This window comes from Carcharodon carcharias, chromosome 8, assembly GCF_017639515.1.
Source record: "Carcharodon carcharias isolate sCarCar2 chromosome 8, sCarCar2.pri, whole genome shotgun sequence".
Taxonomy (NCBI): Eukaryota; Metazoa; Chordata; class Chondrichthyes; order Lamniformes; family Lamnidae; genus Carcharodon; species Carcharodon carcharias.
The window spans coordinates 40,358,439-40,383,855 of NC_054474.1; the positions used below are offsets into that span (position 1 = coordinate 40,358,439).

Here is a 25,417-nt window from a genome sequence, read left to right on the forward strand (position 1 = left end):
CCCGCATCTCTGCTTTCTGCTGGTTAGCCAATCCTCTATCCAAGCTAATATATTACCCCCAACTCCATGTGATCTTATCCTGTGTAGTAATCTTTTCTGCGGCTTATCAAAGGCTTTCTGGAAGTCCAGATATACTACATCTACAGGTTCCCCATTATCCACTTTGCTTGTCACATCTTCAAAGAACTCTAGCAAATTAGTCGAACACGACTTACTCTTCATAAAACCATGCTGACTCCGATGGATTGTATTTCAACTTTCCAAATGCCCCATTATTACTTCCTTAATAATGGATTCCAAAATTTGTGTTGCTGTTTCTCTGTCTTTCCTCATCTTTTTTTATTCATTCACAAGATGTGGGCATCACTGGCTAGGCCAGCATTTGCTGCCCAACCCTAATTGCCCTTGAGAAGATGGTGATGAGCTGCCTCCTTGAACCGCTGCAGTCCATGTGGTGTGGATACACACACAGTGCTGTTAGGGAAGGAGTTCCAGGATTTTGAACTGAGACAGTGAAGGAACTACGATATATTTCCAAGTCAGGATGTTGTGTGGCTTGGAGAGGAACCTCCAGGTGGTGGTGTTCCCATGCATCTGCTGCCCTTGTCCTTCAAGGTGTTAGAGGTCCTGATTTTGAAGGTGCTGTCAAAGGAGCCTTGGTGAATTGCTGCAGTGCATCTTGTTGATGGTGCACACTGCTGTCACTGTGCAGCGGTGGTGGAGGGAGTGAATGTTTAAGGTGATGGATGGGGTGCCAATCAAGCAGGCTGCTTTTTCGTGGGTGGTGTCAAACTTCATGGGTGGCATTGGAGCTGCACTCAACCAAGCAAGTGGAGAATATTCTATCACGCTCCTGAGTTGTGCCTTGTAGATGGTGGACAGTCTTTGAGGAGTCAGGAGATGAGGTGCTCACTGCAGAAATCCCAGCCTTTGACCTGCTCTTGCAGCCCCAGTTTTGAATGGCTGGTCCAGTTCAGTTTCTGGTCAATGGTAACCCCTCCGAGTGTCGATAGTGGGGAATTCAGCAATGGTAATGTCACTGAATATCAAGGGGAGATGATTAGATTCTCTCTTGTAGGACCTGATCATTGCCTGGCACTTGTGTGGCACAAATGTTACTTGCTACTTATCAGCCCAAGACTGAACATTGTCCAGGTCTTGTTACATATGGACATGAACTGCTTCAATACCTGAGGAGCACGAATTGCGCTGAACATTGTGCAATCATCAGCAAACATCCCCAATTCTGACTTTATGGAGGGAAGGTCATTGATGAAGCAGCTGAAGATGGTTTGGTCTAGGACACTACTCTGAGGAACTCCTGCAGTGATGTCCTAGAGCTGAAATAATTGACCTCGAACAACCACAATCATCTTCCTTTGTGCTAGGTAGGACTCCAAGCAATGGAGAGTTTCTCCCCGATTCCCAGTGACTCCAATTTTGCTAGGGTTCCTTGATGTCACACTCGGTCAAATATTGCCTTGGTGTTAAGGGCAGTCACTCTCACCTCACATCTGGAGTTCACTCATTTGTCCATGCTTGAATCAAGGCTGTAATGAGTTCAGGAGCTGAGTGGCCCTGGCAGAAGCCAAACTGAGCATCAATGAGTAGGTTATTGCTAAGTGCTGCTTGATAACATTGTTCGCCATCTACAAGGCACAAGTCAGGATTGTGACAAATCCAACCCGGCCAAATTCCGCCCCATCAGCCTACACTTGATCATCAGTAAAGTGATGGAAAGTGCAGTGTTATCAAGTAGCACTTACTCAGCAATAACCTACTCACTGATGCTCAGTTTGGGGCAATGAAGCAGTCCACGTCCATATGCTCCAGAACCTGAGCTACATTCGGTGATAAATTTGGAGGGTTAGATTTGTCCTGCTTTTTGTGAACAGGACATACCTGGGCAATTTTCCACATTACCAGGTAAATGTCAGTGTTGTAGCTGTACAGGAACAGCTTGGCTAGGGGCGCAACAAGTTCTGGAGCACAAGTCTTCACTACAATTGCCAGATTGTTGTCAGGGCCAATGGCCTGTGCAGTATCCAGTGCATTCAGCCATTTCTTGATATCACATGGATTGAATTGCATTGGTTGAAGACTGGCATCTGTGATGCTGGGGACCTCCTGAGGATGCCGAGATGGATCATGCACTCAGCACTTCTGGCTAAGCTGGTTGCAAATGCTTCAGCCTTGTCTTTTACACTGAGGTTGCAGATATTTGTGGAGCCTCCTCCTCTAGTTAGTTGTTTAATTGTCCAGCACCATTCATGACTGTATGTTGCAGGGCTGCAGATTTTAGACAAATATAGGCCAGTGACGCATACATTTCTCAACTACTTATCTCAATATGTAACTTCATTTCTTCCACCAGTCAGAAAATAGCACTAACTGTATGATTGTTTGCACAAAATTTTTATGACCTAACTGAACATTGTGAATTTGTATCACGTAAATAATGTGGCACTGAGGACTGGATTATGGTTGCTATTGCTGTTATAAAAACTGCAAATTGAATCAGGTGGACCCTTGATACAACCCTCCAAATGGGAGACCTCTTGGTGGTGATAAAATATCAGTCAACAGATCAGAGACAAGCTAAAGATGTGTAAGAGGTTTCATGAAAGTCACAATTTAAGCATGGGTAGGACAGAATTGAAATTATCTCACAAGGAGAGAATTTCACTGAGCCAGGTAGTATCTGTATATAGTGCAAATGCAGCCACAGTCAAGTAGATAGCTATCTAACCTGTAATCAAAGATGCAACAAATGTCAAAAATCTGCAGCATTATGATATCATTTGAGGAAAAAGCTAACTTGACAGTTTGATGGCCACCAATGATAATGATTGTAAATGAGATCATGTTCCAAGAAAGAATTAATCGTGGCTATTCAGAAATGCAATTCAAGATTTAAATGGATCAAATACTGAGAATAGCTGAGTCTTAAGTGAATTAATAAAAACAGACAGAAAAGTTCAACCATAAGTCTGCAACTACGGATGAGTGGCCTAATACTGGATTGGTATTAAAAATCCATCTGATTCACTAAAGTCAGTCAGAGACGAAATCTGCCACCCTTACCTAGTCTGGTCTACGTTTAAGCCCAGACCCACATCAATGTCATGCTTGACTAACTTTACTGAATTCCTGCATCACTGCCCTGCAGCTCATCAACTAGGTGAAGTATCTCCCCCACCATCTGCATGTCTACTTGGGACCCTCCCTGTTCCCTCTCTAAAGTTGGAAAAATGTTGTGGGCTAGCCAGACACCTGGCACATACAACGGGGATGCAGGTTTCTTTCTTTTTAAAACATTTGTCTGATTTGGGAACCCTTTTTCATCCTGTTCTGTCCTGTATCTTTGAGGATATTTTCATTCACATGGGTTGGGCTAGCTTCGGCTCTGTGCTCTGCGGCTCCTCAGCTAAGTGGAGCATCACCATCACTCTTCCCTGGCTTATTTGTGAATTTCCCTGTTCCCCATTTAAATTTGCCACAAAGCTATCAATCAAGCAGAACATTGGCTCATTAGCACCCTCCGTTATCTTGGGAAATTATGTTCCCCTACCCTGTTCCACATCTCCAAGTGGACCCTCCGTCTCCAAGCAGACATTCAGCTCCTGCCGCACTCCAATGTGGCTCTGCAACCAGGTGAGGCATCTCTCTCACTATCTGCTTTTCTGTTTGGGAACTCCCCTCATCCTCATTTAAATCTGCCATAAAGTTGTTTGCCAAACAGATCGTTGGCCTATTCCTATCCTCCTTTTTAACCTTCACATGTCCCTCAAGGACCTCTTTTGTTTCTGTTGGTCTAGCTTTGATCCTTTTAACTTGCTCAGGTTCTACTTTGTTTCTTTGTACTTCTGCAGGCCTATCTTTACTTCTTTTAACTTCCAGTGGCTCTGCAGCCGGGCATGGTGCTTCTCTCCTTATTTGTCTTGGAACACCTCTGATACCTGTTTAATTTGGCAAAAAATGTACCTCCTAACTCAAGTTCCAGGTCATCCTCTCTGCCTGTTTTAAATTCCACCTGGCTTTTCTGGACCCTCATTAACTCTACAGACCTAACCTTGGCCCTTTAAATTTAGAAGCTGTGTCTCAACTACTCCAACCCTCACTGGTTCTATTACCACCCTTTGAGCCCCTGACCACTCTTCCTCTCTCTGCATCTCTGCAGACTTTGGCTGTGCATTCCCTGCCTCTTTGATTGCAAGTAGCCTTTGCCTAGCCACTCCAAACCTTTTAGATTCTTTTTCCCCCTTTAAGGCCTCTGAACCATTCTGGATTCCCTATATTCCTACAGATCCCAGCTGGGCTTTCTCCAGCCCTTTCAATTGCTTTTGACTCAAGTGATTTTTCCTGACTGCCCAGGAGTATTATTTTACGTGATGCATTTGTGGCCTCTGTCTCCGTTTCCAGTTTATGCAGTCTTCTTTGGAAACATTCTGCCATTTTCCTTTCTCTTTCCTGTCTCTCTTTCCGTCCTCTTTGGAAAGCTTCCTCTTCTTCCCTTCTCTCTCTTTCCCTTTCCATTTCCTGAAACTTTAATTACCACTGCTCCAATTTTAAAATTTCTACTGTTACTCTATCCGTTTCATCGTCCTCTATTCCAACATATAGACTGTTGGACATCCCCTTTAAAATTTCGGGTTTTCTGGCTTTCGGGCAACATTCTAATCCTAAAGGGCAACCAGCAACCATCACCAAATGGTCCTTTAAAGCAATCAACAAGAGCTTCATGGTCATCAGACTTTTAATTCCAGATTTTATTGAATTCAAATTTGACCATCTGCCATGGTGAGATTTGGACCTGAGTCCCCAGAGCATTACCCTGGGTCTCTGAACTACTAGTCCAGTGACAATACCACTATGCCACCATCTCCCCACACACAATAAACTCATAGGTAATGACTGCCTAATGACCCAAATATTAAATAATTACTTTGCCTCAGTATTTACTAGGCAACTAACATGGTGTGCATGGCATTAGAAGAAGTGTTTAAAAAAGATATAGGTACAGTACATTTAAAAGAGAAAGGAACAAGATAATTAATAAACCAGTTAAACTTAACGAGGATAAAATCCTGGATGCGAATATTTGAGTTTGCACATATTAAAAGAACTTAGCAAAAGGAATAGTGCCAGATGGTTGGCGAGCAGCTAACGTGATTCCTACATTTAGAAAGGAGATAGAACGAGTCCACAGAGCTATAGACCTATTAGCTTATTGGCAGTGACAGGAAAGATGATGGCACTCTTACTCAAAAATGTAACAGGAAAATGTCTAAAAATTGAAAATGTAATAAAGCGTAGTCAGCATGGATTTCAAAATGGAAAGTCATGCTTGACTGGCAGATTCAATAGATATAATATATTTGGATTTTCAAACTTAGATAAGGTACCACAAAATAGGCTCATAACTAAGTGCAGAACAGGTGGAGTCAGGGGACAAGTAGCAGAATGAATGGCAAGCTGGTTACCAAACAGAAAAGGCAAAGTACTGTTTAAATGTAATTAGTCAGACTGGCAAAAGGTAGGAAGCGGTGACTCACAGGCAAGAGTCTGAGACCACTGTTATTCACCATTTACATAAAGGATTTGGACTTGGGAATTGGAATTGCAATTTTAGTATTTTGAACTAAACCAAATTGAGGGTATAGTTAATACAGAGGAGGACCGAGTCAAAACACAGACAGACATTAATAAACTTACAGAATGAGTGGTAAATGAACTTCAATGTAGATAAATATGAGGTGGTGCATTTTGGTAAGAAGAATAGGCAGGTCAACTTCTCCTTGGAAAATAATAATCTAAATGGGATAAGAGGAGCAGAGGGATCTTGGGGTACAGGTACAAAAATCACTAAAATAGGTTAGCAAGGTAAAAGGTTAATAAGGCCATTAAAAAGCAAATAAAGCATTGAGGTTCATTTCTAAAGGGAAAGAACTGAAAAGCTAGACATTATGTTAGACCTCTATAGAACATTGGTTAGACCAGACTTGGAGTCCTTGTCCTTGGAGTTCTTGTCTCTGCTTTATGAAAAGGACCTAGAGGCATTGAGAAGATGCAAAAAAGTGGGATCCTGCTGTAAAATGAAATCTGCAATCCCAAATCCCACAATCACAGCATTTACAAGGGAAATTTCTCTATTTCCCCACATATTACAACACTCCTCTGTTGCATTTTCTCCACAAGAACATTTTAATCTCTCTCTATACGGCCTAAGATTTACCTCTGTAAAACTGTAAAATCCTATACAATTCCCAGACCTGTCACCTTACAAGTTTAGATTACCAGAGCTTTTTTCTGATGCTGTTGTGATTACCATTATTTCCATTGCTGACACATTCTGCCTTTCCATGTTTGTTATCTTTTAGCACATTGCATACATTGCATGTCATTTGTGGAATAGTTGGTAACATTCTGACCTCTGAGTCAGAAGGTTGTGGCTGCAAATCAAATTTCAGGACTTGAGCACAGCATTCAACGGAGTGCTAAGGGAGTGATAAGGGTAATGCCTTCTGGAGGGACATTAAACTCCACCTACTCGCTTAAGTAGGCAAAAGAGATCACATGGCATTCCTTTGAAGAAAAGTAGGGGAACTACCCCGGTGTCCTGGCCAATATTTAGCCCTCAATTATTACCACCAGTCCCCAGGCAAGGTCCCCCAATTTGTTAACTTCACGAATAGGACCCCAATTCTGTTATGCTCCCGGTTGAGGAGGAATGAGCTGGCTCCCCTTCTTTATTCAATCACCTTGGTTGGTGTCACAAGGTTAATTTAAAAGGGATCCCTTCCCCCATGGATACTTTTCCCAGTCAAAATGTATATTTTTTAGAAGGAGCCAATTTAACCAGGCTTTCTTGAATCAAAGAAAGAATAAGTTTATTAGTTACTAAAAGCCCGAGCAAAATACTAAAAAAAGAGCAACACGCATATACACAGATCAGGAATGAGAAGTTAAGAGTCCAAATAGAAGTTTAAAAAGGTATATGAATCAGTCTTTGGCTTGTCTGTGATGCATAGATGGCAATATGTTGCGGCCATGAAGTTGGGTGATTGCGATAGAGCTGATTTTAGCAGTTTCGCAGTTGGTTTAGAGGCAATTGGCTCTGCAGGTTGGCTGAAGAGGCTGTCCCATTTCCTTTTTGAATGTGGCTTCTGCTGAGCCTTGCCTCCAGGAACAGAGAGTGAGAGAGAGAGAGAGAGAGACTTCACCTGCAACTGCAGGGGTGATTAGTTGGTCTTTTTGTGCTGTCACACACACAGCACACTAGCACACATTGCACTGCTTGCAGCTAGGTTTTTCACCATTTTTTCCTGTATATTCACGTAAGGAAAAAACAAAACATGTCTTGTGCCCAGAATCTGTTTACTTTCATCTCCAACCATTTTACACATTCTGAGATATAAATCAACTGGAGATGGATTTAGGTGACTGCTGAGATGTGGTAATCAGTCTTTGTCTCCACATCCATAGGAGATTAAAGTTCAGTCCTTTGCATCTTTCCTATCTCCCTTTCAAGTGTCTCTCTTGAAGAAGGCCATGGGTGCAGCATTCCATGTTCACTCAGGACAGGTCTATCAGTATAATCCACATAAGAATTTTCCAGCAAGTGGTCACTTTATATTATCAGCCATCTTTTGCTCAGTGTCCTTGCTTATATTTCTTTAAAAACATACACGTCCTTGAAAACTTTAATATGCCCATAAGTAATTTATGGCTGTAATCGGCTTTTCATTACACTTCCCCACACCACAAAAGAAATGAGATGCATTCTCATTTCATTGCAAAAAGGAAAAGAATATAATACAAACAAACACACACACAATCTCATTCATCCTCTTAGCCTTGGTCAATCCCCAGATGACCCGAAGTTGTTTAAGGCCCTGGATAACCTGCTTGCATTGGTTCTTTTTATCCTTTTGGTAGTTGGTTACATTCACTTACAGAATAGCTTGGTATCAAGGTTTCAAAATTGCTGTATTTCTATGGTCAGTAACCCTGTGCCGTAATGTTGGATTAAGTATCATCAATGGGGTTTGGGTGTTTTACCGACCCCATGCCGTCTTCTACAAGGCTGTTACTATGCAAATTTGTTTGGTTGCTGTACTGAGATATCCTTGTCAGGTTTAACTCTTTGCCTATCTCTGTAATCCATGAATTTACTGGCTCAAACCCAGGCACTTGTACAGGTCTAATTGTCAGGAGGTTAGTGGGTGTGTTTTGACTTTCACCTCCTGTAAGGATTCTGGTTCAGGTACTTCATGGTTAATTAGTTTTTCTTCAACAGTGTTCTGGTGAGGTCTAAAGCATGTTTTGATTCATCTGGTTGATCAGGGTTTACCCCTGGTGAAGAGTCATACGGACTCGAAACATTAACTGTATTCCTCTCTGCAGATGCTGCCAGACCTGCTGAGTTTTTCCAGGTATTTTTGTTTTTGTTTAGGGTTTACCACTGCATGGGTTTCCCTGCTAATCTCCTTGTGATCTCCACAAGTATTAGCTGCTATGGGGGAGGTTACCTTCCCTTTCTCCTGTGCAAATCTGATTCCTATAGTGGAAGTGGCTTGTAACTCAAGTTTAAGCCCTGGTACAGTGTCTGAGCTCAGTCCTGGTACGTCCCCTTTTGTGGACTCTGCCTTGGCACTGTGGAGTTTGTTGGGGTCTAGCATCAAAACTTTCTCATTTGAGTTACCAATAACTCTGCACAGTAACTCTGCACAGATTTCATTGGTGCACCCTTTGCAGTTTCCACAGGTTTTGCCTTCTTTAGGGCTGACTCTCTTCTCTTCCTATTTTGTTTTAGAAGGGGACCTTCCCCTAGACTGTCCCACATGCTCTAGGACACTACTGCCCTCAGGTTGAGGTTCAGTTCCTGCGGCACTGCCCTGCAGCTCATCAACTAGGTGAAGTATCTCCCCCACCATCTGCATGTCTACTTGGGACCCTCCCTGTTCCCTCTCTAAAGTTGGAAAAATGTTGTGGGCTAGCCAGACTCCTGGCACATACCACGGAGATGCAGGTTTCTTTCTTTTTAAAACATTTGTCTGATTTGGGAACCCTTTTTCATCCTGTTCTGTCCTGTATCTTTGAGGATATTTTCATTCACAGGGGTTGGGCTAGCTTCGGCTCTGTGCTCTGTGGCTCCTCAGCTAAGTGAAGCATCACCATCACTCTTCCCTGGCTTATTTGTGAATTTCCCTGTTCCCCATTTAAATTTGCCACAAAGTTATCAATCAGGCAGAACATTGCTCGTTAGCACCCTCCGTTATCTTGGGAAATTATGTTCCCCTACCCTGTTCCACATCTCCAGGTGGACATTCCACCTCCAAGCAGACATTCAGCTCCTGCCGCACTTCAATGTGGCTCTGCAACCAAGTGAGGCATCTCCCTCACTATCTGCTTTTCTGTTTGGGAACTCCCCTCATCCTCATTTAAATCTGCCATAAAGTTGTTTGCCAAACAGATCGTTGGCCTATTCCTATCCTCCTTTTTAACCTTCACATGTCCCTCATGGACGTCTTTTATTTCTGCTGATCTAGCTTTGATCCTTTTAACTTGCTCAGGTTCTACTTTGTTTCTTTGTACTTCTGCAGGCCTATCTTTACTTCTTTTAACTTCCAGTGGCTCTGCAACTGGGCATGGCGCTTCTCTCACTGTCTCCTTATTTGTCTTGGAATACCTCTGATACCTGTTTAATTCGGCAAAAAATGTACCTCCTAACTCAATTTCCAGGTCATCCTCTCTGCCTGTTTTAAATTCCACCTGGCTTTTCTGGACCCTCATTAACTCTACAGACCTAACCTTGGCCCTTTAAATTTAAAAGCTGTTTCTTAACTATTCCAACCCTCACTGGTTCTATTACCACCCTTTGAGCCCCTGACCACTCTTCCTCTCTCTGCATCTCTGCAGACTTTGGCTGTGCATTCCCTGCCTCTTTGATTGCAAGTAGCCTTTGCCTAGCCACTCCAAACCTTTTAGGTTTTTTTTTCCCCCTTTAAGGCCTCTGAACCATTCTGGATTCCCTATATTCCTACAGATCCCAGCTGGGCTTTCTCCAGCCCTTTCAATTTCTTTTGACTCAAGTGATTTTTCCTGACTGCCCAGGAGTATTATTTTATGTGATGCATTGGTGGCCTCTGTCTCCGGTTCCAGTTCATGCAGTCTTCTTAGGAAACATTCTGCCCTTTCCCTTTCTCTTTCCTGTCTCTCTTTCCGTTCTCTTGGAAAGCTTCCTCTTCTTCCCTTCTCTCTCTTTCCCTTTCTATTTCTCTTTCCTGAAACTTTAATTACCACTGCTCCAATTTTAAAATCTCTACTGTTATTCTATCTGTTTCATCGTCCTCTATTTCCACATATAGACTGTCGGACATTCCCTTTAAAATTTCAGGTTTTCTGGCTTTCGGGCAACATTCTAATCCTAAGTGCCTCGTTAGCTCTTTTAACTCTTTGAGGGACTGAACTGTTAAATTTTCATAACTAATGTCCCTTTGTAAAAACACTGGCACCAAGCGTGGACGTTTTTACACTTCAGTAGTTTTTTTTTAAATTGGCTTCAAAGGAACAATTTACTTTCTGCGCTCTAATTCTTTTTTTTTGTCTGTGGGAAGCATCTCGGCTCTGAGCCCCCAATTTGATATGACTGGTCCCTGGGCAAGGTCCCTCAATTTGTTAACTTCACAAATGGGACCCCAATTTGGTTATGCTCGCAGGTGAGGAGGAATGAGCTGGCTCCCTTCTTTATTCAACCCCTTCAGTTGGTTACAACAAGGTTAATTTCAAAAGGGATCCCTTCCCCCATGGATACATTTCCCCAGTCCAAATGCATTTATTTTTTGGAAGGAGCCACTTTAACCAGGTTTTCTTGAGTCAAAGAAAGAGTAAGTTTATTAGTTACTAAAAGCCCAAGAAAAATAATAAAAAAGCACAACACAAATACACACAGATCAAAAACGAGAAGTTAAGAGTCCAAATACAGGTTAAAAAGATATACAAATCAGCCTTTGGCTTGTCTGTGAAGTGTAGATGGCGATACATTGCAGCCATTAAGTTTGGGTAATTTCAGTAGAGCTTACTTTGGTGGCTTTGCAGTTGATTTGGAGACCCTTAGTTCTGCAGATTGGCTGAAAAGGCTGCCCCTTTTCCTTTTTGATTGTGGCTTCTGCTGAGCCTTGCCTCCAGCAACAGAGAGAGAGAGAGAGAGAGAGACTTTGCCTGCAGCTTCAGGGTGACTAGTAGTTCTTCTTGTGCTGTCATGCACACAGCACACCAGCACACACTGCACTGCTCTGCAGATAGCTTTTTAACCCATTTTCCCCTGCGTATTCCTGTAAGGGGAAAAATAATGTCTTGTGCCCAGAGTCTGTTTTCTTTCATCTCCAGCCATTTTATACATTCTGAGATATAAATCAACAGGAGATGAACTTTAGGTGACTGCTGAGACATGGTAATCAGTCTTTGTCTCTGCAACCACAGGAGATTAAAGTTCAGTCTTTTGCATCTTTCCTATCTCCCTTTCAAGTGTCTCTGCTTGAAGAAGCCCATGACACCTTTTCAGGTGCAGCATTCCATGTTCTCCCAGCACAGGTCTGTCAGTATAATTCACATAAAATTTTTCTGCAAGTGGTCACTTTATATTATCAAGCCATCTTTTGCACAGTGTCCTTGCTTGTATTTCTTTAAAAACACACACATCTTCCTTAAAAAGTTCAATATGCCCATAAATAATTCATGGCTGTAATTGGCTTTTTTGACACAATCAACATCACAAAAAGAAATATTGCCTGGTCAATATTACATTGCTATTTGTGGGAGTTTGCTGAGCCCAAATTGGCTGCCAACTTTTCTACATTACAACAGTGACTATACTTCAAAAGTACTTCACTGACTATAAAGTATTTTAGATGCCCAGTATTCATATAATGTTCTTTTTCTTCACATTACTAGGATATGTTGACCCAATTTTTATTCCCTGGTCAGGTGCGCAGAGTCAGAGAATTCCCGGCTCCATGAACCCAACCTTTAAAAATGGCTGTCCAGGTTTTGGATTTTGTTCTGGGATGGGGATTGGTGGGTGGGGTGAGACAGCAAGCAGGCTAGATTAGAAGACGATGGCAACCTCGGAAGAACTGAGGAGGTTGCTGAGTGAGGCAGTGGGGTGGGCGGAAGGCCTGCCTCTGGGATCCAGCACTGTGTCTAAAATTTAAAAATGAAGAATAAAACATGAAATGTCCCTCAAGCCCTCACTCCCATCCGCCCCCACCCCCCACACACCCCATCTATGCCAACCCATGCCACCTCATTTCCCCTCCACCATAGCCCCCATACCCTCCATGCCAATCTATACCCCTCCACCAAACCCCTATGGCCCCTTATACCTCCACATACTATCCTATGTCCCTCCACCCACCCCCATGGCTCTTTATATGTTCTATGTCATCTTAATGCCAATTCATGCCAACTCATGCCCCCACCCACCACCCTTTGCCCTTACACCTACCATACCAACTCACCCAGTTTTCACCATGACAGACCTCAGGACCCACAAAGCGATGAGATAAAATAAAGTTCTATGAAATAAAGTTCCAAGTGTCAATTGCAGATTTTGCTAAATTAAAAAAAAAATCTCATTCATAAAAACCCATTAACTATATTTACATTCCTTCAACCAAAAAAAAGCTTTACAACAACAAACATTTCATTTAAGTGCACAATCCCTTATAGCAACAAGCATTGGAACTCAAAGAGTCTATAACCACTTGTAGCTGTCAACCATATTGTGAAATGACAGGCACCTAAAGTGATAATGCATGGTTGTGAAATCAGTCATGCAGCACCAATCCATTATGGGAAAACCTCAGGCTTATGTCAACAGGCAGAGTGAAATAGCAAGCAATCATCCCAGACAATTTTTTCAAAGGTTTAAAGAGCAGGATTTTTAAATTATTGATTGCTCCCTTTGACAGATGCTTTTGACAGGTTCTCTTGACAGACCCTCTTGACATTGTTGACAGGCCCCTTTGACAGGTGTTTCTGATAGTTTTGACAGTTGATTTTGACAGATCTGTTCACAGTTCCAATGAGCTTAACAATAATGCACTTATGCACTTTTAAAATACATTTAAGCCTACTTTACTTTACCTCCCCCAAAAGGTACCTGACCTAGCGCTAAGGGCAACTGACCTCCATCAAACGTGTCCCGGGACCAAATCCAATGGGGTATCTTAACTCTCTAAAGTGATACACTGTCTATCCAAATGAATCCACAAAGCTCAGACCTGCTCCTACCACGTCTAATCTGCACGTTTCGGGTTTCACACTTCAACGCTACCAAAATTGCATTTGAGTGGGATAACTGAGTTAAATGGCCAGCTGCATCCTTAAAACACACATGTGCAAAATGTGCCTGCCCCATTCCCGATCCCATGAAAATGGGAATTGCCATTTTCCAGGGCGGGACTTATGATTTTCAGCCACTTCTGCCATTTTCGCCACAACAGAGAGGCTCTCCATCATGGCAAAAATCTGGGCCATTGGTTCCATTATCTATTAAAGCAGTCTGCCTGGGATTTATTGCTTTTTTTTATCATTTAGCAGATATCTGACACTGCTAAAATTGATACTTTAATACCCAAATGATACCCAAACTTCAGGAGACTGTGCATACAATAGATTTGTGCACTTTTGCTTTGCTGCTGCTTCAAATCCAGCCCTCTCTGCTGACTATATACCTCTTATACAGAATGCCTATTGTGCAATCTTCATCCATTTTTGGTGACCCTTAGCAAAACTTGGCAATCTTACTCAAAGAGACCACTCAGAGAGCTTGTAAAGATTACTTATGTGGAATATTGGTGCAAGGGGTGCCCTGTTCTGAGTTTAAGTTAAAACATATTTTTCTAAATCTATTCAAGATTATAATTAATGAACTAAAAAGCAAGTATTTGAAACCTTGAAAGGCAAAGGTATGCTTCAGGAGTGATGCAACAATTGATTATGTGAGTGGTCAGATCTGTTATTAAAAAAAATGAGAAGACACAGGAAGGAGTGAAGAATGCTGTCAGGGAAGGAGAGGATTATACAAAGCAACAAAAGGGGATCAGGAAAATAATATGGCAAAAAAAAATGCGTGGAAAAGAAATTGTGATTGGCATCAAGAATAATAGTAAGAAAAGAACAGGTGCACAAACATGTACAACAGAGAGTTCTAAGAGGAAATGAGAACATTAAAATACAGATTTTGATGTGATAATGGTAGAGGATAAGGGCATGGTAAAGGTGTTAAATAAATATTTTGTTTTGGTCATCACATTTAGGAAAGAGAGTACAATACCAGAGGTACAATGATAACTATGGATTGGTGAAGGGGAGAAGCTTACAAGGGATTGACAAGGACAAAAACAGAAACAGAAATACCTGGAAAAACTCAGCAGGTCTGGCAGCATCAGTGGAGAAGAGTACAGTTGACATTTCGAGTCCTCATGACCCTTCAACAGAACAGTACGGAATTGTACTCTTCACCGCCAATGCTGCCAGACCTGCTGAGTTCTTCCAGGTATTTCTATTTCTGTTTTTGTTTTGGATTTCCAGCATCTGCAGTTTTTTGTTTTTGTTTTTATCTCAAGGGATTGCCAAGGGATTGGAGCCCCAACTTTTTATTCTATATAAATGATGGCCTAGATTTAGGAATGGACTGGAGCAAACCCAAGTTTGCAGATGACACTAGCAAAGGAGAAGATATAATAAATTTTGAAAACAGCACAGAATTGCAAACAGACGTAGTGAGGAGATCATTGGCAGGTACATTTTTATGTAATGAAACACCAGGAAGTACACTACAGAATGGCAGATAGAAGTATTAGCAGTAATTTTATAAGTCCACACTGTCAGCAAGGTGCCTTACATATCAGCAGCACAAATTGAAAATTCAAATGCACACTGCCTACAAACACTATGGGAAGTACAGGTTTCCAATCTGGGCTTCGTACCCAATCCTAATTGTGTCCTTTCCCAACATCTACAGACATGCTCTTTTGAGTAGAAGTTGCTTGACAGTGATCAGGATTGTTTTTTCCTATCCCTGTTCCAGCCACATTGTGCCTAATTGTAGCATCTCTGCTGGCCTGCCTTCTGAGTTTTAATCAGCCAAGTCAGTGGGGATGAAATTTAGCACTTTTCTAATCTGACAATTTCAAGATGATTCTTCACAGTTAATCTACTCACTGGGTCATTGGAGGATTTCATGTTTTCCTTCTTTATATAATTGTTCTCTCTTCTCACTGATATTTTCCACTTCCCCAACCCCCACACCCACACCACCCCCTCACCCCTTCACGCCTGAAGGTTCTGACTTCATGTTGGAATTCCATTCACAGGTGCCAGTCATCCTCTGGTACATCATCCAAATATCCTCTATTCACTGAATTTAGATAGTGAATGTCCAGCGGGCTCTTTGACCACAAAGACATCATAATAAAGCTTGATGCTACCTTCCTATGACATCCACTTCGGCATACTTCTCACTGAGATCACTGGATCATCGGTAGAACGATCTGGCTGGTGATTCCCTTCCTAAAATGGGAAACTGAAGCCAACTACAGTGCTCCTACCTCTACCCATCTGGGATCAGATAATTTGGCAAAGGCTGGTGATCAGATTTGGGATCAGCTCACTGTATAAAGTCACTGGGCCACCAAGGGAACTGGTAGCTTAGTTTTTCAGATCCATGCTATTTTAATGTCAGCAGTAGCCCTTGTATTTCAAATGGGTTACCAGAGGCATTAAAATAATCCTGGTTTATTGTAAACCGATTACAACTGCTGTTAGGCTGTTAAAGTAATACCAATGATAAAGCTTCCTTAACCTTTGTTAAAATAAACACAATCTCATATGTTTAAATCTCTGTCACCCTAAGAAAGTATACAATGCCACTCGTAGCATGTCACTGATGCTGATAATCTATCTACATATGTAAGACATCCTGCTGTATATAAGAGTTATACTTTCAGGAACAGTTTGCCCAGATAATACTCAGTAGAGTATTACTCAGTAGAATATTACAATATGAAGCCTGTTAGCCTGCATGCAAGGGCCTTGCTTGCAAACAGCCCTGGGGGCTTTAATTCCTTATCATTGAGTCTAGCAATGCTGAATTGTTAACGCTCCACTCATTCTGCAACGTGAGCAATGCAATCTCACATCACAACCATGCACAGCTACACAAACATACAAGGAAATGAACTTTATACCGGAGGGGGGGTCACCCCTACTTTTCCGGTCACGTGGCAACTTGGCATTTCCAAATATGGTCACATAAAGGCCACCGAGCCGCCAGATCAAAGGGACCCGCCGTCTGCAGCTTTCCAATCCCATCCTTGTGGTTAAAAACATGACAACAACCCGATCGTTTTCTCACGCCACACGCAAGCTCCAGCTCCTCCGCAGTCCTATACATTCCGTACTAAATGCAGCACAATCATCTCCTTTATTCCGATGAAAAGTTCTGCAATTAGACTCCCGCAAATCCCCCACCTCCCCCCCAATATTAGGGAAAGGGGAAACTAGTACAGTAAAGGCGTGAACTGGCGGCTACATCAAAGCGATCTCAGCCCGTGTATTAATGAGACTCTTTGTTTCCTGGCTGCGATGCAACAGGTTTTCTCACAATTGCCAATGAGGGAATGCTTTTTTTCCTGTTCCTTGTGGGAGGGCTGGAAATCTTTTAGATTCTGGGAAAATCAAGGGAAAAAAAAGATCCACAATTAGTGTAACATAGAAATATATATAAATGCACAACTTTATCTGGTTTCCACGTTGATTAACTCACACTATACTTTAAATGACTTATTTTGCAAAATGCTACGATACCTTTCATTGGTATCTATACACCAAGCAGTAAGTTATTTCTGCCTGGGTCCTATTCCATGTATAGAAAGTAATAATAATACAAATTTTAATAGGCATTGGCAAGTAAAGGAAACTTGAATCACAAAAAGTTAGTATGCAGGTACAGCAAGTAATTAAGAAGGCTAATGGAATGCTATCCTCTATTACGAGAGGGATTGAACATAAAATTAAGGATAAAAACAAAAAAACTGCGGATGCTGGAAATCCAAAACAAAAACAGAATTACCTGGAAAAACTCATTTCTTCTCCGCCGATGCTGCCATACCTGCTGAGTTTTTCCAGGTAATTCTGTTTTTGTTACTAGATTGATACCTGGAAAGAATGGGTTGTCTCATAAGGAAAGGTTAGACAGGCTGGCCTTGTTTCCACTGGGGTTTAGAAGAGTGAGGGGTGATTTGATTGAAGTATACAAGGTACTGAACGGCCTTGACAAAGTGGATGTCAAAAGGATGTTTCCTCTTGTGGGTGAGTCCAGAACTAGGGGCCATTTTAAAATTAGGGGTCGCCCTTTTAGGACAGAGACGAGGGTAATTTTTTTCTCTCAGAGGGTTGTGTGACGTGAGGACTCTGCCTCAGAAGGCATTGGAGGCAGGGTCATGAAATATTTTTAAGGCAGAGGTAGATAGATTCTTCTTAGGCAAGGGAATCAAAGTTTATCAGGGTTAGATGGGAATGTGGAAATCGAAACACAAGAAGATCAGCCATGATCTTTTTGAATGGCAGAGCAGGCTCAAGGGACCGAATGGTCTACTCCTGTTCTTATTTCATGTGTTCTTATGATTTCTGATACTACAGATGCAGATTGAAGCAAACTGCTGATAAATCTGGCATTTAAAAAAATTTTGATTACAACGAAATGACAATAGTTTGCAGCATGATTCCAGAACCTTATAGTAGCCCTCAGCTGGGTTGAAGGCAACTCCATATTACCAGATAAAAGCAAAATACTGCGGATGCTGGAAATCCTGATGAAGGGTCATACGGACTCAAAATGTCAACTGTATCCCTCTCCGCAGATGCTGTCAGACCTGCTGAGTTTTTCCAGGTATTTTTGTTTTTGTTCCATATTACCAGAGCTGGGGTTTGTACAAGGCTGAACAGAATGTCTTACTGTGCACTGCCTGACCCCACATCTGTGATTTTTGGAAGAAAGAAATAAAACATAATGTAACGTGTTTTAAAGCTGGGGAGCTCTCCTCTGTATCCTAGCTAATATTTATCCCTTAACAATCACCACTGAAATAGATTATCTGGTTATTTATCACATTGTTGTTTGCAGGATCTTGCAATGTGCAAGTTGCTTGCAGATTTACCTGCCTTACAAAAGTGACTGTATTTCAAAAGTACTTCATTAGCCAAATTTGGAATCTCCTGAGATCATGAAAGGTGCTCTACAAATGTAAGTTCTTTCATTAAAACTTAATAAGCCTAAATGATGGATGAATCAACAAATTTTTGCAAACCACAGGAACTTAAGTTTTTTTTAAAAAATGACTGGTTTGTGTTTCTGTGCCTTTCTATGTGAACATGTGAGAATATATCTGTGAACATTCTGTGTGTGTCTACTTATCAAAACCTATCTGTGCAACTATGTGAAAGTTATATGTGTGAATGTGTAAGTATAAAAGATTTTGAAGAGGCCTGATAGGGTAGACCCTGGCTAAGGAGTCTAGGTGCTCGGTCTCAGGATAAGGGGCTGACCATTTAGGCCTGAGATGGGAAGAAATTTCTTCACTCAAAGGGTTGTGAATCTTTTGAATCCTCTATTCCAAAGGGCTGTGGATGCTCCATTTTGAATATATTGAGAGCTAAGATAGATCAGTGTTCTCTCAGCGAATCAAGGGAAATAGGAAGTGGGCCAGAAAGTGGAGCTGAGGCAAATGATCAGCCATAATTGTATTGAAAGGAAAAGTGGATGTGAGGAGATGTGTGGTCTACTCCTGCTCCTATTTCTTATGTTCTTAGGAGTATCTCTATGTAATTCTGTTCACAGCTTTTAATATGAGAATAAGTCTGTGTCTGTATGAATGTTTGTGTAAGTCTGTGTAAATTAGTGTATATTTGGATTTCTATCTATATTTACATGTGACTGTCAGTTGGATGTCAAAATATATATGTACAAGAATGTATTTGTACATAAAGACATATGAGTGTGAATGTGTCAGTGGTGTGAATATATGTGTGATTATATCTGTGATTATGAGCCACAGATTGTGTGTGTCTTGTACTTGTATGAGAGAGCACATTGGGACATATTGTTAGAAGTGACACTAAGCAAGTGCAACTTAAGTATATTAAGTGTAAATTGAAGGTAAACGTATGTACATACATATTGAATGTGTCTGTGCAACTGTGCATTTATGCATATGCATGAAAATGGATGTGTGTGATTATATGAATGTGTCTCTGTGTGGGTGTGTCTGTGGCATTGATCTACTTGTATATGAATGTGTCTTCTGACATTTTGTTTTGCGAAATTCACTGCAAAAGTGTAAATTCTGCATCAAAGGGCATGTTTAAATGTATGCAGTGTTTGCAAATGCTTTTTAATTCCTGGAACAGAAATTCGACAAATTCAAGATGAAGTTGAAGATTTGCTGCTCCTAGGCAGCTGACAAAGAATCACTGTTGCTCTACTTTTTTTGAATAATTTCTGTCAACAGCAGAGAGCTTGCTGGTAGAGTGAAGCTGCAGCTGGGGGCAACAATGAAATGATCATCATGGAGGGAAAATATGTTTGTGAACTTGGAGCCTCTTGGAGGGCAGAATGCCTCTGAAGTGGGAGGAGTTGGAGAAGAAATATGCCTCCTTGAAGTGGGGAGGGAAGTGACTGGTCAGCTTAATTTTTGGGAAGTGATTGAGGCTGGATATCTCTCAAAAATGGATGAATGCAAATGTCACTTCTTTTCTTCCTGTTTTATTAGATTGAACATCTATCAGTTATGCAGTAAAATGTTTAAAGTAGAACAGAATACACCTTGTTTTTTGCTGGGGACAATGGCAATCTCCTCGCAGGCCCTTTTGTTGGTGTGGAAGTCATTGCCAAGGCGGGTGTAGTATTTCTCAATGATCACTCGGGCGGCTTTCTTGACCATCTTAGTCCTGACACAACCCATCTTGGATTCCAGCCAAGAGAAGAGAGATAGATCACCTCTGTGGTAGCACCATCTCATCAATCTTACATGTTCCGATGTAGCCAGGACATCGACAGCAATTCCCCCTCCCATTTCTGCACCTTACTTCTAGCAAAGCTCCATCATTGTTATTTTCCTCTTCCCCACATAGAAGCTGCCTCAGAGGAACATTATCCATTATCATGTATAGGTGTGACACCAGGATTTACTTTCCTGAAACCACAAATGTGACTAAACAGTTCAACATCAAGTTACAAATGAGCCAAGGGTTTCTGAAATGTAATACTGGCAAGATTATAAGGCTCATGTTTGGTTTCAACCAGACTCTCTGAAGGCCCCTCAGTGCACAATCTCAGTGTGCTCTTCGATTTTGACCTGAGGTTGAAATCCATATTCAGTTATCACTAAGAATACTAGTTCCACTTCAGTAACATCACTTATTCCTGCTCCCAACTACCACAGACACTTTATTTTGTGCCTTCGTCACCCTGTAGGGTCAACTTCTCCCAAGCTCTCTTCCTCACCCTGCCAAACCCCAGTCTACACAAGCTCCAACTTGTCCAAATTTCCACTTGCATTATATCCTATACTGAGTGTTGGACAACCACTCCCATGGTCCACACTGAGAGTTACACTAGCTCACCATACCACACACACATCAATTTCAAAATCCTCGCCCTTGATTACTTATCCTTCCACAATCTTACCTGCCTTTATGTTGGCCATTCCTGCAGCCCTACATTGCAGCTCCCACACCCTGCTCTTGCAAAGTTGGTCTCCTGTGCTTCCCTGTCTCTCTGCTCTGCCAGCTGTGGCAAAGACTTCCACCATCATGGCTCTGAACTCCATAAGTTGTTTCTTAAGCACCCCAATCCCTTTCTCATCTCTTCCTACTTCCTACCAAAAACATACTTCAAATCTAATTAGTTGAACTAATTCTTCTCATAGATGCTGCTTCATTTTAATGCACCCATTTTGTGAAATGTCTTGGATATTTCACAATGTGAATGGCCCCTTCTAAGTGCATGTTGTGTGTAAGTGCAGGTGTGAAAGTTTGATTTTTTAATATATCTGTATCTTCCTGAGTGTTTGGCTTTATTTGTGCCTATGGATATCTGTATTTGAGTATGTGACTGCATTTTTGGCTGATTATGTCTGTGTGTGTCTGCATTTGTGTATGTGTGTGTCTGTGTTTAAGTTTGTGTCTGTTTTTAATGCCTGTGTATGCAGTTGTACATATCTGTGTCTGTATTTGTGCCTCAATATCTGTCTTTATGTATATTTATATCTGTGCCGGTGCATATCTGTATTAAACTGAGTATGTATCACGCTATCAATATTGATAAATGTATTTGTGTGTGAAGATATCTATATGTCTCCATTATGTGTGTATACCTGTGTATATATTTGACATATTTATATATATAATCTGTATATACATATATATATATATCTGTGAGCATTCTTTGATTGGGAGACCCTTTCATACTTGAACCAAATGTACATTATTCTCTTCAGTCCATTTTAACCCTTACGTCTCCCAGCAAAAGAAAGTCCAAAAATTAAGTATTTCAATTTACTAATAGAAAACTGACACGTTAAATAATTTACATAATTCAGAAAAAAAAGTTACATGATCTATTGATCAAACTGAATTACGGTGTAGGAAGCCGTAAAGGAGGTACTTTCGCTTTAATTAACATGAGTATTGAGAAAATGTATAGTAAATAGTTATTTGTCAGGGAAGGCGCGGGGTCAATGCTTCTTTCCACGCATATTAATATCAGATTTTAAAACAGCTGCGTGGAATGATATTTTAAAAAGTGCTGGGGGTGCTGATTGTAAGGACATGGACGTATTACGAAAATAATAATGATTTTAAAGTGTTTCGTTGATGAAACAATTGAATCCCCCCTCCCGTCAATGAAGCTGTCAATCAAAAGGCGGTACCCTTTGATGTTGAGGAGCCGTCGCCTTGGTCCTAAACACAAACTGCTTCAGATCTTTTTTCTCCCCCTGCTGCCGTACTTTCACCGAGATCTTTTCTCTCTCTTCCTCTCCTGCTCCAACTGACTGCAACTTTCCATTGCATTAATTCGATAGTGTCCAACAAGCGGCACAAGTCCCGGTCAGTAACTTTGAATAGTGCAAAGTGAAGGAGTGGAGAGGTAGGGTGGTGGGGTGGGTGGGGGGTTGGGGGGGGGGGAAAGAGGGAAAAAAAATCCTGAGGAAAATGCCGCAGCTGAACAGCGGTGGAGGGGATGATCTGGGGGCGAACGATGAAATGATCTCCTTTAAGGACGAAGGGGAGCAGGAGGAGAAAATCTCCGAGAACGCTCTCACAGAGAGGGACCTAGCAGACGTGAAGTCATCGTTAGTCAACGAGTCGGAGACTAACCAGAACGTAAATCCTCCATCCGATCCAGGGGTGAGTGAAAGAGTTTGATGTTTTCTCCAGTTAATGAATTTCCAGTCTATTAAGAAAGACACACACACGTGCATACAACACAGGCAAATCCCATCTCATGCAAATTCTTCTTTCACATGATCCCGAACAGGCGATTAGACGCTCACAGGACAATCAAAGAATTTACCAAGACAAATCCAGAGGTCACATCGATGACGGTAGGTTGGCTTGCTTGCATTTGGATTTTTTTTTTGTGTAGACCCGCCATTAAAACAATCCTTAATTCATTCATTCCCTTTATCCGCCAGTCGTTTACAACTAAGTTTGTAAATGTCAAGTAGCCATTAAAACTTTTCCCCCCCTTGCTTTCTCATGCAGTTATAAAGCAGCGTCAAGATGGTGGTACATTCAAAGGGACAGCCTACTCGGGGTATCCCCACTTTCTGATGCTCCAGGACCCCTACCTGCCCAATGGATCCCTCTCTCCATCTGTAAGTCCTGGGCACGTATGCACGTTGCAGGAATTGTACATCCCAGTCTCATTATTTCAGACTTATTGTCTTTAGGAAGGGGAATGGGGGAATTAGTGATATTATTGCAGGAGATAAATGTTCATCACCAACCAGTCATCGGCTCATTCAGAAGCTAAATTCAGTGTCTGGGTTCTGGGGGGATGAGGGCTTTCTCTCTCTCTCTCTCTCTCTGAGTTGCTGATCTCAGAAATACTGTTTAAACTTTTCTTGTTTGATTAACACCTTACTCAAATTTACGGAATCTTTCCCAGTCAGGGGTGTCTTTCGACACTGCATATCAGTCAAAACAGGATAAAATGCATCTCTTGTGGTTGCCGCCTTGTTCCTGGTGAAAGGTAGTCATCATTTGCTAGGTTTGTTTTTGCTGCTGTGCTGTGAGTAAACAAATGCTGGAGGTTTGTCACTGTCGAGTTGTCAATTCGTAGTTTTGTCTGGGGTGGGGGGGGGGGGGGTGGGTCGGGGGTGTTGTGGTGGGGGGGAGGAAAGGACAGTTGGTTTCGGGTCATTCTCTACTCCTAATCCTTCTTTTAATTTTTGAGGAAACGGTCACAATATTTCCTGTTTTCTCGAAAGTTAGCAACGTTGCGAAGTTGGGTGGGAGCCTTCTTTTGCAACGGGCCGAAAACTGCTGTCCGGGGACCAGCAATAGAATAAACAAGGAGCAACTCCGAGAAATGCACCTTCACGACAGCTGGAGATTTGAAAAAAAAAGAAATATTTTGGCGGCTGTATTATAGGTCTCACTTATTTCCATCATTTTCCCGGCGAAAAGTGAAACTTATTCATACCTGGAAAAAATGCTCTTCCCTATTCGTTTCAGTTTTAAGCAATGAGTCTTCTCAAAAATTATTTACCAGTATCGAACCCAAAATGATATTGATACACATTTCAAAAGTAGAGAAGATAAACCGGATGTTTTTAAGTGATATCTAGCTCCTTTCAACAAAAAAAAACTTACACACAATAAGTCCGTGCCACAGAAAAAATTTGTAGTAATCATTCCTAACCAATTCAGACCGTGGTGTTGAAATATTCGTGCATTGCCTGAAATGATTTGCATTTCAAAGTAATATCCCACCGGGCCGCCTTCTTGATGTGTCAACATTTAAATCAAGGAATCAGCACTTTTCTGAGTAATGTTCTAAAATTCAACGCGAGACAAATTACTTGGAAATTGACAAGGAAGTCACTTTCTGGAAAGAAAGCAGTTCCTTGAAGCATAAAATACGTCAGGTTTTCAAATAAAAATGTATTACACGAATATGGCGTATGTGATCACCGATTAGTCAAGAAGCCACTTTTATTAAGTAAGAAAGTATCAGAGAACCCTGTCTTACTTTTTTTGCCTACCGAATCATCTCATTGATAGAAAGGATTATGAAGTCTGCAGACAACCATGCTGCAAACACTTGTGAGAGACATGGCTTTTGTTCCACAGTCTCGCATGAGAAGAACAGGTACCATGCAACCAGCAGCTGTCAGTCAGTCAGTTTTCCTTTTTTTAACAAAAATTTTTGCTTATCTGACATCAGGTAGATGTCCTGTTGAGCATTTCTATCCAAAAGCTCAAACCTCCACAATGTGCTGTTGTGCTCTGCCTCTTGCACTGTTGTGCAATGTGGTTTGAGTGGTCGTGTTTTCTCTCTCTTACAGTGGAGCCAAATGGAAACCTTTTCAGTAAAGATAGGTTTGCTTGAGGGCTGGAGGGCTAGTGGGGCGGTGAGCAGGTGGTGGGGGGAGGAGGGAGGGTTGGTGGGGGGAAGGTGGTGGGTGGTATTAGATCAGACACAAGCTTTCTTGTTAGCTTACTTAGTAACATAACACAGGCACTGTTGGAAAAAATGGCATGACTATTTAATAACTGCTTACAGTTCTCAAAGTTTCTGTGAATAAGGCACCCTGATTATTTCTGATAGACTGACAGCCATGAGATGTCAGAAATCTCATTCATGAGGTAGTTTCACCGCTGGTGCTCCTTTTTAGAATCAAATAGTTAAACAAAGAACTGAATAATTTGACTTCTTTACTTTGCCTATTTCTGTTTTGTGTTTTGGTAAATACTTTGGTTTGAACAGTGAACATTGAAGATACTATCATCAGAACTTATTCTCAGATGAGATACTAAGTTTGATAGAATGAAAAAGCTGGGGTACTGTTAGTAGGCACAGGCAGGTTTAACTATGGATGTTTCAAGATGGGCACAATTAATATAATTCCCTCACACCATCAGCCCCAATAGATCTACAAAGCTAATTTCCATAAAAATAATGCAATTTAAACAAAAATACCCCCAAAGCAATAGCATAAACAGAGTGTTGGCAATTTTTTGTGTAACTTTTTGACCTTTAACCCATGGCGTTCCAGTAATGATTTATCTCTGGACAGTGATTATACTGCTGGAGCTGGTGACAAGATAAGTAAGAATGGTA

At 41.5% G+C, this 25,417-nt stretch overlaps 1 protein-coding gene across 15 annotated transcripts in view; it reads left to right on the forward strand.

Moving 5' to 3' along the window:
• Positions 1-22,280: 22,280 nt before the first annotated feature.
• Positions 22,281-25,417, forward strand: part of tcf7 (transcription factor 7) — a 195,250-nt gene continuing 192,113 nt past the window's right edge. For all 15 annotated transcript variants that reach the window (XM_041193493.1, XM_041193494.1, XM_041193495.1 and 12 more), the window contains exons 1-3: positions 22,281-22,476; positions 22,607-22,673; positions 22,834-22,946. In XM_041193493.1, coding sequence (XP_041049427.1) covers positions 22,282-22,476; positions 22,607-22,673; positions 22,834-22,946 — 375 coding nt within the window. In that variant the 5' untranslated portion in view covers position 22,281. The remainder of the gene's footprint in view (positions 22,477-22,606; positions 22,674-22,833; positions 22,947-25,417) is intronic.